The sequence below is a fragment of the Oncorhynchus mykiss genome, chromosome 3, assembly GCF_013265735.2.
Source record: "Oncorhynchus mykiss isolate Arlee chromosome 3, USDA_OmykA_1.1, whole genome shotgun sequence".
NCBI classification, from domain to species: domain Eukaryota; kingdom Metazoa; phylum Chordata; class Actinopteri; order Salmoniformes; family Salmonidae; genus Oncorhynchus; species Oncorhynchus mykiss.
In genome coordinates this window covers 66783080-66797024 of record NC_048567.1, presented here as the reverse complement: position 1 = coordinate 66797024, position 13945 = coordinate 66783080, and the positions used below count along the sequence as shown (strand labels likewise).

The 13945-nt window shown below is 42.5% G+C and overlaps 1 protein-coding gene across 1 annotated transcript; it reads right to left on the bottom strand.

Annotated features, from left to right (window-relative positions):
• Positions 1-9582: 9582 nt before the first annotated feature.
• Positions 9583-13616, bottom strand: LOC110505407 (Fc receptor-like protein 5). The gene is made up of 6 exons (XM_021584612.2): positions 13495-13616; positions 12313-12600; positions 11955-12200; positions 10220-10465; positions 9988-10134; positions 9583-9829 (listed from the first exon to the last, which is right to left on the bottom strand). Exons 1-6 carry the CDS (start codon positions 13607-13609, stop codon positions 9744-9746), a joined length of 1128 nt encoding a protein of 375 aa, XP_021440287.2. The 5' UTR covers positions 13610-13616; the 3' UTR covers positions 9583-9743.
• Between the last annotated feature and the right edge of the window lie 329 nt (positions 13617-13945).

Below are 13945 nucleotides of genomic sequence, written 5' to 3'. Positions count from 1 at the left end.
TAATCTTTTACCTCAGTAGCAGTGAATATTTAATTGTCACCTTATTCAGTCTCATCTGAAAGTTGTAAATTCTTGGTGATCTTCACGAACCCTGGCTAACAAATTGAATAAGCAATACAAAATGTGGTTTAATTCTTTATTTATTAAATACCTAAATGATCACACAGAATAACATCTACACAGAATGGATCATACATTGATTACAAATTATGTTATAAAGGAAAACGTCCCTAGTGGATGGAACAGATATGACGGCTGGTTACATACACAAAGAAAGGGGGTTGGGTTTTGAATGAAAGTGCGGGAAGACTGAGTAACAAAGGGAGAAGCTATGCTATCATAAATACAGAATCTTAAACATTCTAAATAACCGCCCATTTGGGAAAATGGAAAATGCAAGGAATATTTACTCTGAGCTGCGCTTCAATAGGTTGGTCATGGATGGAAGGCTGTGTTGCTCAACAGAGATCTTCCTTGTCCTCTGAAGAATGTCTCTGGTAGTAAACTGGATACGTTATAGTATCGTCGTTGCGTGTTAGACTGGATAAGTCGTCCGTCCTTTCCTAGCCCACGTTTACAGTTGCTGCGGCTAACTCAATCGGCTAGGAGGTCTCACCTCTTTAGTGAATAAGAGTTCAAAGTTCATATCAAGTTGCCATACTTTAAGCTCATGCTAGATTCTGGCTGGTATAGTCAAAATTCATCCTTTCCAATGTCATACTAGTAATGTTAGACAACAGTAATGTGATCTACTACTAGTAATGTTAGATAACAGTAATGTTATCTACTACTAGTAATGTTAGAAAACAGTAATGTTATTTACTACTAGTAATGTTAGACAACAGTAATGTTATGTCATACTAGTAATGTTAGACAACAGTAATGTTATCTACTACTAGTAATGTTAGACAACAGTAATGTTGTGTCATACTAGTAATGTTAGACAACAGTAATGTTATCTACTACTAGTAATGTTAGACAACAGTCATGTTATCTACAAGTAGTAATGTTAGACAACAGTAATGTTATGTCGTACTAGTAATGTTAGACAACAGTAATGTTATCTACTACTAGTAATGTTAGAAAACAGTAATGTTATTTACTACTAGTAATGTTAGACAACAGTAATGTTATGTCATACTAGTAATGTTAGACAACAGTAATGTTATCTACTACTAGTAATGTTAGAAAACAGTAATGGTATGTCATACTAGTAATGTTAGACATCAGTAATGTTATCTACTACTAGTAATGTTAGACAACAGTAATGTTATGTCATACTAGTAATGTTAGACAACATTCATGTTATCTACTACTAGTAATGTTAGACAACAGTAATGTTATCTACTACTAGTAATGTTAGACAACAGTAATGTTACGTCATACTAGTAATGTTAGACAACAGTAATGTGATCTACTACTAGTAATGTTAGACAACAGTCATGTTATCTACTAGTAGTAATGTTAGACAACAGTAATGTTGTGTCATACTAGTAATGTTAGACAACAGTAATGTGATCTACTACTAGTAATGTTAGATAACAGTAATGCTATCTACTACTAGTAATGTTAGACAACAGTAATGTTATCTACTACTAGTAATGTTAGACAACAGTAATGTTATCTACTACTAGTAATGTTAGATAACAGTAATGTTATGTCATACTAGTAATGTTAGACAACAGTAATGTTATGTCATACTAGTAATGTTAGACAACAGTAATGTTATGTCATACTAGTAATGTTAGACAACAGTAATGGTATCTACTACTAGTAATGTTAGACAACAGTAATGTTATTTACTACTAATAATGTTAGAAAACAGTAATGTTATCTACTACTAGTAATGTTAGAAAACAGTAATGTTATCTACTACTAGTAATGTTAGAAAACAGTAATGTTATCTACTACTAGTAATGTTAGACAACAGTAATGTTATCTACTACTAGTAATGTTAGACAACAGTAATGTTATGTCATACTAGTAATGTTAGACAACAGTAATGTGATCTACTACTAGTCATGTTAGACAACATTCATGTTATCTACTACTAGTAATGTTAGACAACAGTAATGTTATCTACTACTAGTAATGTTAGACAACAGTAATGTGATCTACTACTAGTAATGTTAGACAACAGTCATGTTATCTACTAGTAGTAATGTTAGATAACAGTAATGTTATTTACTACTAGTAATGTTAGACAACAGTAATATTATCTACTACTAGTAATGTTAGACAACAGTAATGTTATGTCATACTAGTAATGTTAGACAACATTAATGTTATCTACTACTAGTAATGTTAGAAAACATTAATGTTATCTACTACTAGTAATGTTAGACAACAGTAATGTTATTTACTACTAGTAATGTTAGAAACCAGTAATGTTATCTACTACTAGTAATGTTAGAAAACAGTAATGTTATCTACTACTAGTAATGTTAGAAAACAGTAATGTTATCTACTACTAGTAATGTTAGACAACAGTAATGGTATCTACTACTAGTAATGTTAGACACCAGTAATGTTATGTCATACTAGTAAAGTTAGACAACAGTAATGTGATCTACTACTAGTAATGTTAGACAACAGTCATGTTATCTACTACTAGTAATGTTAGACAACAGTAATGTTATCTACTACTAGTAATGTTAGACAACAGTAATGTTACGTCATACTAGTAATGTTAGACACCAGTAATGTGATCTACTAGTAGTAATGTTAGACAACAGTCATGTTATCTACTAGTAGTAATGTTAGATAACAGTAATGTTATTTACTACTAGTAATGTTAGACAACAGTAATGTTATCTACTACTAGTAATGTTAGATAACAGTAATGTTATGTCATACTAGTAATGTTAGATAACAGTAGTGTTATCTACTAGTGGTAATGTTAGACAACAGTAATGTTATGTCATACTAGTAATGTTAGACAACAGTATTGTTATCTACTACTAGTAATGTTAGATAACAGTAATGTTATCTACTAGTAGTAATGTTAGACAACAGTAATGTTCTCATACATAGTAATGTTATCTACTACTAGTATTGTTAGATAACAGTAATGTTATCTTCTACATGTAATGTTAGATAACAGTAATAACAGTAATGGTATATACTACTAGTAATGTTAGACAACAGTAATGTTATCTACTACTAGTAGTGTTAGATAATAGTAAACACACAACAAATTCTTCATCACCGGTGGTCGTGATGACAAGAATCAGGTCATCTCCACAGTGTTGTTCTGGGACCCCGCCACAACCATGATGACTGAGGAGTGTATTACCGCTCAGATTGTCTCACCACGGCAGTGTCACACTCCGCAAGTCCTACACACACATACACAGGATAGAACCTGTAGCCGTGTCTGTGTGAGATGTAGCCGGGACCGTGTGTTTGAGAATGAATGTTTGGAGAAAGAGACAGGTCGGTGGGGAGCTGGGACCGTGTGTTTGAGAATGAAAGTGTGGAGAAAGAGACAGGTCGGTGGGGAGCTGGGACCTTGTGTTTGAGAATGAATGTGTGGAGAAAGAGACAGGTCGGTGGGGAGCTGGGACCGTGTGTTTGAGAATGAAAGTGTGGAGAAAGAGACAGGTCGGTGGGGAGCCTGGAACTGTGTGTGGGTGTCAGCTTTATGAATTGAATTCACTTGTTGTCGCCCTGAATGAGAACATCTGCTAAATAATTAAATGGAATGCTGAGTTTTATCTCATACAAAGTCTGAAAGTGTAATATCCCATGCAAACGGGTACTACTAAATAAATAGAAAACTACATTTGCATGAAATTCCTTTCTATCCATATTGAAGGAGTGTAGCAGTCAATCTACTGTCAGACCAGAGATCTACTCATGTGTTAAATTAACAACCTACCCACAGGTCTCATCACCTACCGACAGGTCTCACCCCCTACCTACAGGTCTCACAAACTACCAACAGGTCTCACAACTACCAACAGGTCTCACCCCCTACCAACAGGTCTCACAACCTACCAACAGGTCTCACAACCTACCAATAGGTCTTACATCTACCCACAGGTCTCACATCTACCCACAGGTCTCACAACCTACCAACAGGTCTCACAAACTACCAACAGGTCTCACAACTACCCACAGGTCTCACCCCCTACCAACAGGTCTCACAACCTACCAACAGGTCTCACATCTACCCACAGGTCTCACCCCCTACCTACAGGTCTCACCACTTACCAAAAGGTCTCACCACCTACCAACCGGTCTCACCACCTACCAACAGGTCTCACATCTACCCACAGGTCTCACAACCTACCCACAGGTCTCACATCTACCCACAGGTCTCACAACCTACCCACAGGTCTCACATCTACCCACAGGTCTCACCCCCTACCAACAGGTCTCACATCTACCCACAGTTCTCATAACCTACCAACAGGTCTCACATCTACCACAGGTCTCACAACCTACAAACAGGTCTCACAACCTACCAACAGGTCTCACAACCTACCAACAGGTCTCACATCTACCCACAGGTCTCACAACCTACCCACAGGTCTCAGCATCTACCCACAGGTCTCACAACCTACCCACATGTCTCACAACCTACCCACAGGTCTCACAACCTACCCACAGGTCTCACCATCTACCGACAGGTCTCAACCTACCCACGGGTCTCACCACCTACCGACAGGTCTAACAACCTACCCACAGGTCTCACAACCTACCCACAGGTCTCACCACCTACCGACAGGTCTCACAACCTACCCACAGGTCTCACAACCTACCAACAGGTCTCACCACCTACCGACAGGTCTCACCCCCTACCAACAGGTCTCACCCCCTACCAACAGGTCTCACAACCTACCAACAGGTCTCACATCTACCCACAGGTCTCACACCCTACCTACAGGTCTCACCACTTACCAACAGGTCTCACCACCTACCAACAGGTCTCACTACCTACCAACAGGTCTCACATCTACCCAGAGTTCTCACTCCCTATCAACAGGTCTCACATCTACCCACAGGTCTCACAACCTACCAACAGGTCTCACACCTACCAACAGGTCTCATAACCTACCAACAGGTCTCACAACCTACCAACAGGTCTCACAACCTACCAACAGGTCTCACATCTACCCACATGTCTCACCCCCTACCAACAGGTCTCACAACCTACCAACAGGTCTCACAACCTACCAACAGGTCTCACATCTACCCACAGGTCTCACAACGTACCAACAGGTCTCACATCTACCCACAGGTCTCACAACCTACCAACAGGTCTCACAACCTACCAGTAGGTCTTACATCTACCCACAGGTCTCACATCTACCCACAGGTCTCACAACCTACCAACAGGTCTCACAAAGTACCAACAGGTCTCACATCTACCCACAGGTCTCACCCCCTACCAACAGGTCTCACAACCTACCAACAGGTCTCACAACCTACCAACAGGTCTCTCAACCTACCCACAGGTCTCACAACCTACCCACAGGTCTCACAACCTACCCACAGGTCTCACATCTACCCACAGGTCTCACAACCTACCCACAGGTCTCACATCTACCCACAGGTCTCACCCCCTACCAACAGGTCTCACATCTACCCACAGGTCTCACAACCTACCCACAGGTCTCACCACCTACCGACAGGTCTCACAACCTACCCACAGGTCACACAACCTACCAACAGGTCTCACCACCTACCGACAGGTCTCACCCCCTACCAACAGGTCTCACCCCCTACCAACAGGTCTCACAACCTACCAACAGGTCTCACATCTACCCACAGGTCTCACACCCTACCTACAGGTCTCACCACTTACCAACAGGTCTCACCACCTACCAACAGGTCTCACTACCTACCAACAGGTCTCACATCTACCCAGAGTTCTCACTCCCTATCAACAGGTCTCACATCTACCCACAGGTCTCACAACCTACCAACAGGTCTCACACCTACCAACAGGTCTCATAACCTACCAACAGGTCTCACAACCTACCAACAGGTCTCACAACCTACCAACAGGTCTCACATCTACCCACATGTCTCACCCCCTACCAACAGGTCTCACAACCTACCAACAGGTCTCACAACCTACCAACAGGTCTCACATCTACCCACAGGTCTCACAACGTACCAACAGGTCTCACATCTACCCACAGGTCTCACAACCTACCAACAGGTCTCACAACCTACCAGTAGGTCTTACATCTACCCACAGGTCTCACATCTACCCACAGGTCTCACAACCTACCAACAGGTCTCACAAAGTACCAACAGGTCTCACATCTACCCACAGGTCTCACCCCCTACCAACAGGTCTCACAACCTACCAACAGGTCTCACAACCTACCAACAGGTCTCTCAACCTACCCACAGGTCTCACAACCTACCCACAGGTCTCACAACCTACCCACAGGTCTCACATCTACCCACAGGTCTCACAACCTACCCACAGGTCTCACATCTACCCACAGGTCTCACCCCCTACCAACAGGTCTCACCCCCTACCAACAGGTCTCACAACCTACCAACAGGTCTCACATCTACCCACAGGTCTCACAACCTACCAACAGGTCTCACAACCTACCAACAGGTCTCACAACCTACCAACAGGTCTCACATCTACCCACAGGTCTCACCCCCTGCCAACAGGTCTCACAACCTACCAACAGGTCTCACAACCTACCAACAGGTCTCACAACCTACCAACAGGTCTCTCAACCTACCCACAGGTCTCACAACCTACCAACATATCTCACATCTACCCACAGGTCTCACAACCTACCAACAGGTCTCTCAACCTACCAACAGGTCTCACCACCTACCGACAGGTCTCACCCCCTACCAACAGGTCTCACCCCCTACCAACAGGTCTCACAACCTACCAACAGGTCTCACATCTACCCACAGGTCTCACCCCTAACTACAGGTCTCACCACTTACCAACAGGTCTCACCACCTACCAACAGGTCTCACCACCTACCAACAGGTCTCACATCTACCCAGAGTTCTCACTCCCTATCAACAGGTCTCACATCTACCCACAGGTCTCACAACCTACCAACAGGTCTCACATCTACCCACAGGTCTCACAACCTACCAACAGGTCTCACAACCTACCAACAGTTCTCACAACCTACCAACAGGTCTCACATCTACCCACAGGTCTCACCCCCTACCAACCTGTCTCACAACCTACCAACAGGTCTCACAACCTACCAACAGGTCTCACATCTACCCACAGGTCTCACAACCTACCAACAGGTCTCACATCTACCCACAGGTCTCACAACCTACCAACAGGTCTCACAACCTACCAATAGGTCTTACATCTACCCACAGGTCTCACATCTACCCACAGGTCTCACAACCTACCAACAGGTCTCACAAACTATCAACAGGTCTCACATCTACCCACAGGTCTCACCCCCTACCAACAAGTCTCACAACCTACCAACAGGTCTCACAACCTACCAACAGGTCTCTCAACCTACCCACAGGTCTCACAACCAACCCACAGGTCTCACATCTACCCACAGGTCTCACAACCTACCCACAGGTCTCACATCTACCCACAGGTCTCACCCCCTACCAACAGGTCTCACATCTACCCACAGGTCTCACAACCTACCAACAGGTTTCACATCTACCCACAGGACTCACAACCTACCAACTTGTCTCACAACCTACCAACAGGTCTCACCCCCTGCCAACAGGTCTCACAACCTACCAACAGCTCTCACAACCTACCCACAGGTCTCACAACCTACCCACAGGTCTCACATCTACCCACAGGTCTCACAACCTACCCACAGGTCTCACAACCTACCAACAGGTCTCACATCTACCCACAGGTCTCACCCCCTACCCACAGGACTCACATTATACCTACAGGTCTCACAACCTACCCACAGGTCTCACATCTATCCACAGGACTCACCCGCTACCCACAGGTCACATACCCTACCCACCAGTCTCACACCCTACCTACAGGTCTCACCCCACTACCCACATCCAACCCACAGGTGAAATTGTGTTTTTTCACAGGAGGCAGTTTACTACTCATCACGGCACTCTTTACCAAAAGTTTGGTTGAACCTCTTTAAAGTCACGTAGATTACATCATTACGCTCCTTATGTTTACAAAGCCCTGCTCCAAAAGCTAAGCTAAGCTTGCCTAACTTCACTGTTAAGATTTAAAATGACAAATGATCAAACTCGCTCACAGGGTTGGTTAACTTTGGAGATTCCTTCGGTGTCTACAGAGTTAGGTAAATCAGCCTTTAATTTCCTTGCACTCTATGTTTGGAATAATCTCCAAAAGACATTTCGATTGGATGGTTTGAAGTCTGTACGCTCTTAGAAAAAAATGGGTTCTTTGGCTGTCCCCATAGGAGAACCCTATATGGTTTCAGGTAGAACCCTTTTGGGTTCCATGTAGAACCCTTTCCACAAGGCTCTTCATGGAACTCAAAATAGTTCTACCTGGAACCAAAAGTGTTTTACCTGGAACTAAAAAGGGATCTTCAAAGGGTTCTCCTATGGGGACAGCTGAAGAACCCCTTTAGGTTCTACATAGCACTTTTTTCCGAAGAGTGTTGGGCAATTAAAACAGCTGACATAGGATTTTATAATAAAGAATGTGTTTGTTTTGATTGAGTGTGCTTTGCATCTTAATGTGTATTTAATGTGTATATTGTCTATATTTATGTTTATCTATTCTTGCCTAAAGGTAAACATTACACCCTACCCACATTCACCCAATTATACCCTCTCTGTCATACACAGAGGATTATTATGGATTCTTAACCAACTTGAAACTATGCACTTCTCTTTCTCTTCTGTCTGTCTGTCTGTCTCTCTCTCTCTCTCACACACACACACACACACACACACACACACACACACACACACACACACACACACACACACACACACACACACACACACACACACACACACACACACACACATTATCTCTCTGTATCTTGGTATAAAGATCTATACACCCATGAGAACTCAGCCTGTTGAGTGCACTGGAGGGCCAGGATGTGGTGTGAGTCTGAGAGACAGGCTGGGCCACAGCAGCCAGTTTACTGAACATTCACTTAGAACAGGAGGACCCCAGGAACAATCATACAGTACAAACCACATAGCTACACAATACACAGACTATAACTCACAAGATATGTACTAATTACATTACCCATAGGAACACATCCGATGAACAAGCACTATACATTTCAACATATCAAAGATATTTATTCTTCTTCATCTCATCAGAAAAATATCTGAAAATATAGCTCCCTGATTATGATGCTATAGATGTCAAATGTCATGATAGTGACTTCTGATGCAATACTAATAAAGTCAGGTTTGTGTTACTTTGAGGAAAGAATATAGATCTGACAGATTCCACTTTTGTGACTACAGGGGTTGTTGTGGTTAAGAATAATTTGCGAATGTTTGCACACAAACACACACACACACACACACACACACACACACACACACACACACACACACACACACACACACACACACACACACACACACACACACACACACACACACACACACACACACACACACACACACACACACACACACATCGCAAATTCCTGTGGTTTCGTGGTCCTGTCCACCTGGGCATTGGTATGGGCTGAGTCTGAGCATCATCTGGTGCTTGCTGTGGAGACCTGGGTCAAACCTGAGGTCCGGAGTTTGTTGTGGCCTGAGACGCTGCTCTGTTATGGGGCCTGTGTCAGCTTTGGGCCCTTTGTTGGTGCTGGACGTGTGGGATGGGTGAGGGGGGCCAGTCTCATCTCCTCCTCCTCTACAGGGAGACATGAGAGAAGAGATTACATCTGGGTAAATCAGGGGCTGGGATTCATAGGTAATGGAGTTAAATGTTGGTACATTGTGAGTAGCTTGGGTTTTATCATAGTACTGTTTTATCATAATGTAGATAACGTGTGTTTTTGTGTTCAGTACCTTCTAGGCGTCTCTTGTGCTGCCTGTGGCTCCTGCAGACACACCCCAAGGTGATGAGGATGAGGAGCAGACCACCTCCGCCAGCCAGAATCAACACCATCAGCCATAGCTCCATCCCAAACAAGAGCACTGGAGAGGAATCATCATCTGCAGAAGAATCATCATCCATCGTCATCATTATAATCATCCTCATCACCAGGTATGTTCATTAAACGTAGTATGTTCTACACACCTGTACATTCAGGGTGAACATCATCACTCTTCTCCTCGCTGTCTTTAATACTCGCTGTACACGCATAACTGTCTTCAGATTTGAGCGTTGCCTTGGTTATGGTCAGAGTAGCGCCTGTCTGTCCTGGCAGTGTGTTTCTGTTACGGCTCCATGTCACGTGCACATTCACAGGGTTTCCCACATCACACCTCAGAGTGACAAATGAGTCAGTACAGGTGTGTGTCAGACGTGGTTTAGACACAGCCACTGGGAACACAATGCACACACACATTGTAAAGAGCACATACAGTATCTGCCCTAACACTGGCTGTGAGTGTGTGCGTGTGTGTTTCACACACACACACTTGTGTAAACAGGTTACTTAAATGTAGTACAGAAGTCGGAAGTTTACATTCACTTAGGTTGGAGTCATTAAAACTCGATTTTCAACCACTCCACAAATTTCTTGTTAACAAACTGTAGTTTTGGCAAGTCGGTTAGGACATCTACTTTGTGCATGACACAAGTAAATTTTACAACAACTGTTTACAGACAGATTATTTAATTTATAATTCACTGTATCACAATTCCAGTGAGTCAGAAGTTTACATACACTAAGTTGACTGTGCCTTTAAACAGCTTGGAAAATTCCAGAAAATGATGTCATGGCTTTAGAAGTTTCTGATAGGATAATTGACATAATTTGAGTCAATCGTAGATGTACCTGTGGATGTATTTCAAAGCCTACCTTCAAACTCAGTGCCTCTTTCCTTGACATCATGGGGAAATCAAAAGAAATCAGCCAAGACCTCAGAAAAATAATTGTAGACCTCCACAAGTCTGGTTCATCCTTGGGAGCAATTTCCAAATGCCTGAAGGTACCACGTTCATCTGTACAATATCCAATATCTATATCCACAGTAAACTAGTCCTATATCGACATAACCTGAAAGGCCGCTCAGTAAGGAGGAAGCCACTGCTCCAAAACCGCCATAAAAAAGCCAGACTACGGTTTGCAACTGCACATGGGGACAAAGATCGTACTTTTTGGAGAAATGTCCTCTGGTCTGATGAAACAAAAATGGAACTGTTTGGCCATAATGGCCATCGTTATGTTTGGAGGAAAAAGGGGGAGGCTTGCAAGCCGAAGAACACCATCCCAACCGTGAAGCATGGGGGTGGCAGCATCATGTTGTGAGGGTGCTTTGCTGCAGGAGGGACTCGTGCACTTCACAAAATAGATGTCATCATGAGTCAGGAAAATTATATGTATATATTGAAGCAACATCTCAAGACATCAGTTATAGCTTGGTCGCAAATGGGTCTTCCAAAGGGACAATGACCCAAAGCATACTTCCAAAGTTGTGGCAAAATGGCTTAAGGACAACAAGGTCAAGGTATTGGAGTGACCATCACAAAGTCCTGACCTCAATCCAACTTATTGTGGAAAGCTTGTGGAAGGCTACCAGAGACGTTTGACTAAGGTTAAGCAATTTAAAGGCAATGCTACCAAATACTAATTGAGTGTATGTAAACTTCTGACCAACTGGGAATGTGATGAAAGAAATAAAAGCTGAAATAAATAATTCTCTCTACCATTATTCTGACATTTCACATTCTTAAAATAAAGTGGTGATCCTAACTGACCTAAGACAGGGAATTTTTACTACGATTAAATGTCAGGAATTGTGAAAAACTGAGTTTAAATGTATTTGGCTTATGTCTATGTAAACGTCAGACTGTATGTTCTACACACCTGTACATTCAGGGTGAACATCATCACTCTTCTCCTCACTGGTTTTAATACTCGCTGTACACGTATAACTGTCTTCAGGTTTGAGCGTTGCCTTGGTTATGGTCAGAGTAGCGCCTGTCTGTCCTGGCAGCGTGTTTCCGTTATGTTGCCACACAATGTTCACAACCCCAGGGTTCCCCACGTCACACCTCAGAGTGACAGATGTTCCATCACAGGTGTGTGTCAGACGGGGTTTAGATACAGGCACTGAGAACACAAAACACACACACAAGACCACATCATTTCCCTAACACTGAGTGAGTGTGTGTGTGCACATTGTATGTGTGTTTTCTGCACTGTTTGTGCGTTTTGTAGTTACCGAGCAGACACAGGCGAGTTACGGTAGACTTCATGTGATTTCCCAGGTTGTCGTAGATGGTAGCCTGATACGTCCCAGCGTTATCCAGCTGTAGGTTCTCCAGTAACAGAGAACCATTCTTTGTGGTCTGGTATTTCTTTGCAGTATTCTTCATGTTGTCGTAAACTATCTTAGAGTCATGGGTCCACCGTAAGTGGAATGACTGTTCAAACAATTCCAGGCCCGGATAATCATGGTCAATCACCTTGGTCTTCCCGACAGTAGCGTACACACACTCCTCGTCAGCACCTAAACATACAATGAAATGTACATTTACAGTACCGTCAGCCAACGCTGGAGATAACTGTTAGTGTCAAATAATCATTGAGCACAACAGAATGAGTTCTACTTAAATAACTCAATTAATTACAATTTACAAAAAATACTTTAGGCCTAAATAATAGAAACAATTGAAAAATATGCACATTCAACTAATCAGGTGTAGGAGAGAAAAATGTATCAAAGAAAAAAGAAATGTCCGCAACTCTGGTATGCTTCCATGAGGATTTAATCAGACACACAGCAAGGACAACATTTCAATCCGAGCTGGATCTTCGTCAGGTAATGCATACTAAACAATACATTAGTATGAAGGTTATTAAAAAATATTTATTACAGCCAGAATATATCATATGGTGAAATGAACTTGAGCTCATTTGCATTGATGATGATTGAGAGGGGTCTCGGTAAGACTAATCTTACAAATCACCCTCACATCTCTTCTATCTAGGTCAGGCGTAGGAGGAGAGATCAACAACAAAAACTGTACTTTCAATGGAAACAAGTCTATGACATCAAATCAGTGAAATGGTTATTGGATATATTTTGTTGACAATTTCTTAGGGATGCAGGCTAACTGAAAACGATGAAATAAACTCATACACACTTGGATTCTGGTTTGCTCTATAGTGTTTAATGGATCACTGTGAGCGAAAATAAGACCATTAGTGTGCTGTTTTTTCCTAAAGATTTAGAAGTCAAATGAATGATTTATTTGATTTTGATATGAATATTGTGCAGCAATATTAGTTTTACCCAACACATCACCCAGACTAACAGCTAAACCATAAAAACAGACAAAATTAGATAAACTTAATCTTTAACTTTAAGATTAAATTAAAATCAGGTTAAGTTCGAACTCACCTGCAAACCCCAGAGAGGGGAGGATAAGCGATATCAGCACCACCAAAGCCATTCTGAAGGAGTGATTACACCTGTTACAGACTGGGTCTGTGTGTGTTAGCACTCTGTTGATCATTGTTCAGAGCAAGGGGACATCCTGTGTGTGTGTGTGTGTGTGTGTGTGTGTGTGTGTGTGTGTGTGTGTGTGTGTGTGTGTGTGTGTGTGTGTGTGTGTGTGTGTGTGTGTGTGTGTGTGTGTGTGTGTAAGAACTATTTCTTGTTCCAGGTAGAACCCTTTTGAGTTCCATGAAGAGCCCTTTCACAGAGGGTATTGGGACCCAAAATAGTTCTACCTGGAACCAAAAAGGGATCTCCTATGGGGACAGCCGAAGATCCCTTTTGGAACCCTTTTTTTCTAAGGGATGGATTACATTTACATAATAGGTACCTGGAGGGAAATGGGGAGGGTCAT

Bases quoted from the DNA above. Each gene is read 5' to 3' on its own strand.
- LOC110505407 (XM_021584612.2), bottom strand. From the start codon at position 13,609: ATGATCAACAGAGTGCTAACACACACAGACCCAGTCTGTAACAGGTGT. The intron at 10,135-10,219 runs GTGTGTAGAACA...ATTCTTCTGCAG, and splicing joins TGTTCACCCTGAATGTACAG to ATGATGATTCCTCTCCAGTG. The intron at 9,830-9,987 runs GTACTGAACACA...GTCTCCCTGTAG, and splicing joins GCACAAGAGACGCCTAGAAG to AGGAGGAGGAGATGAGACTG.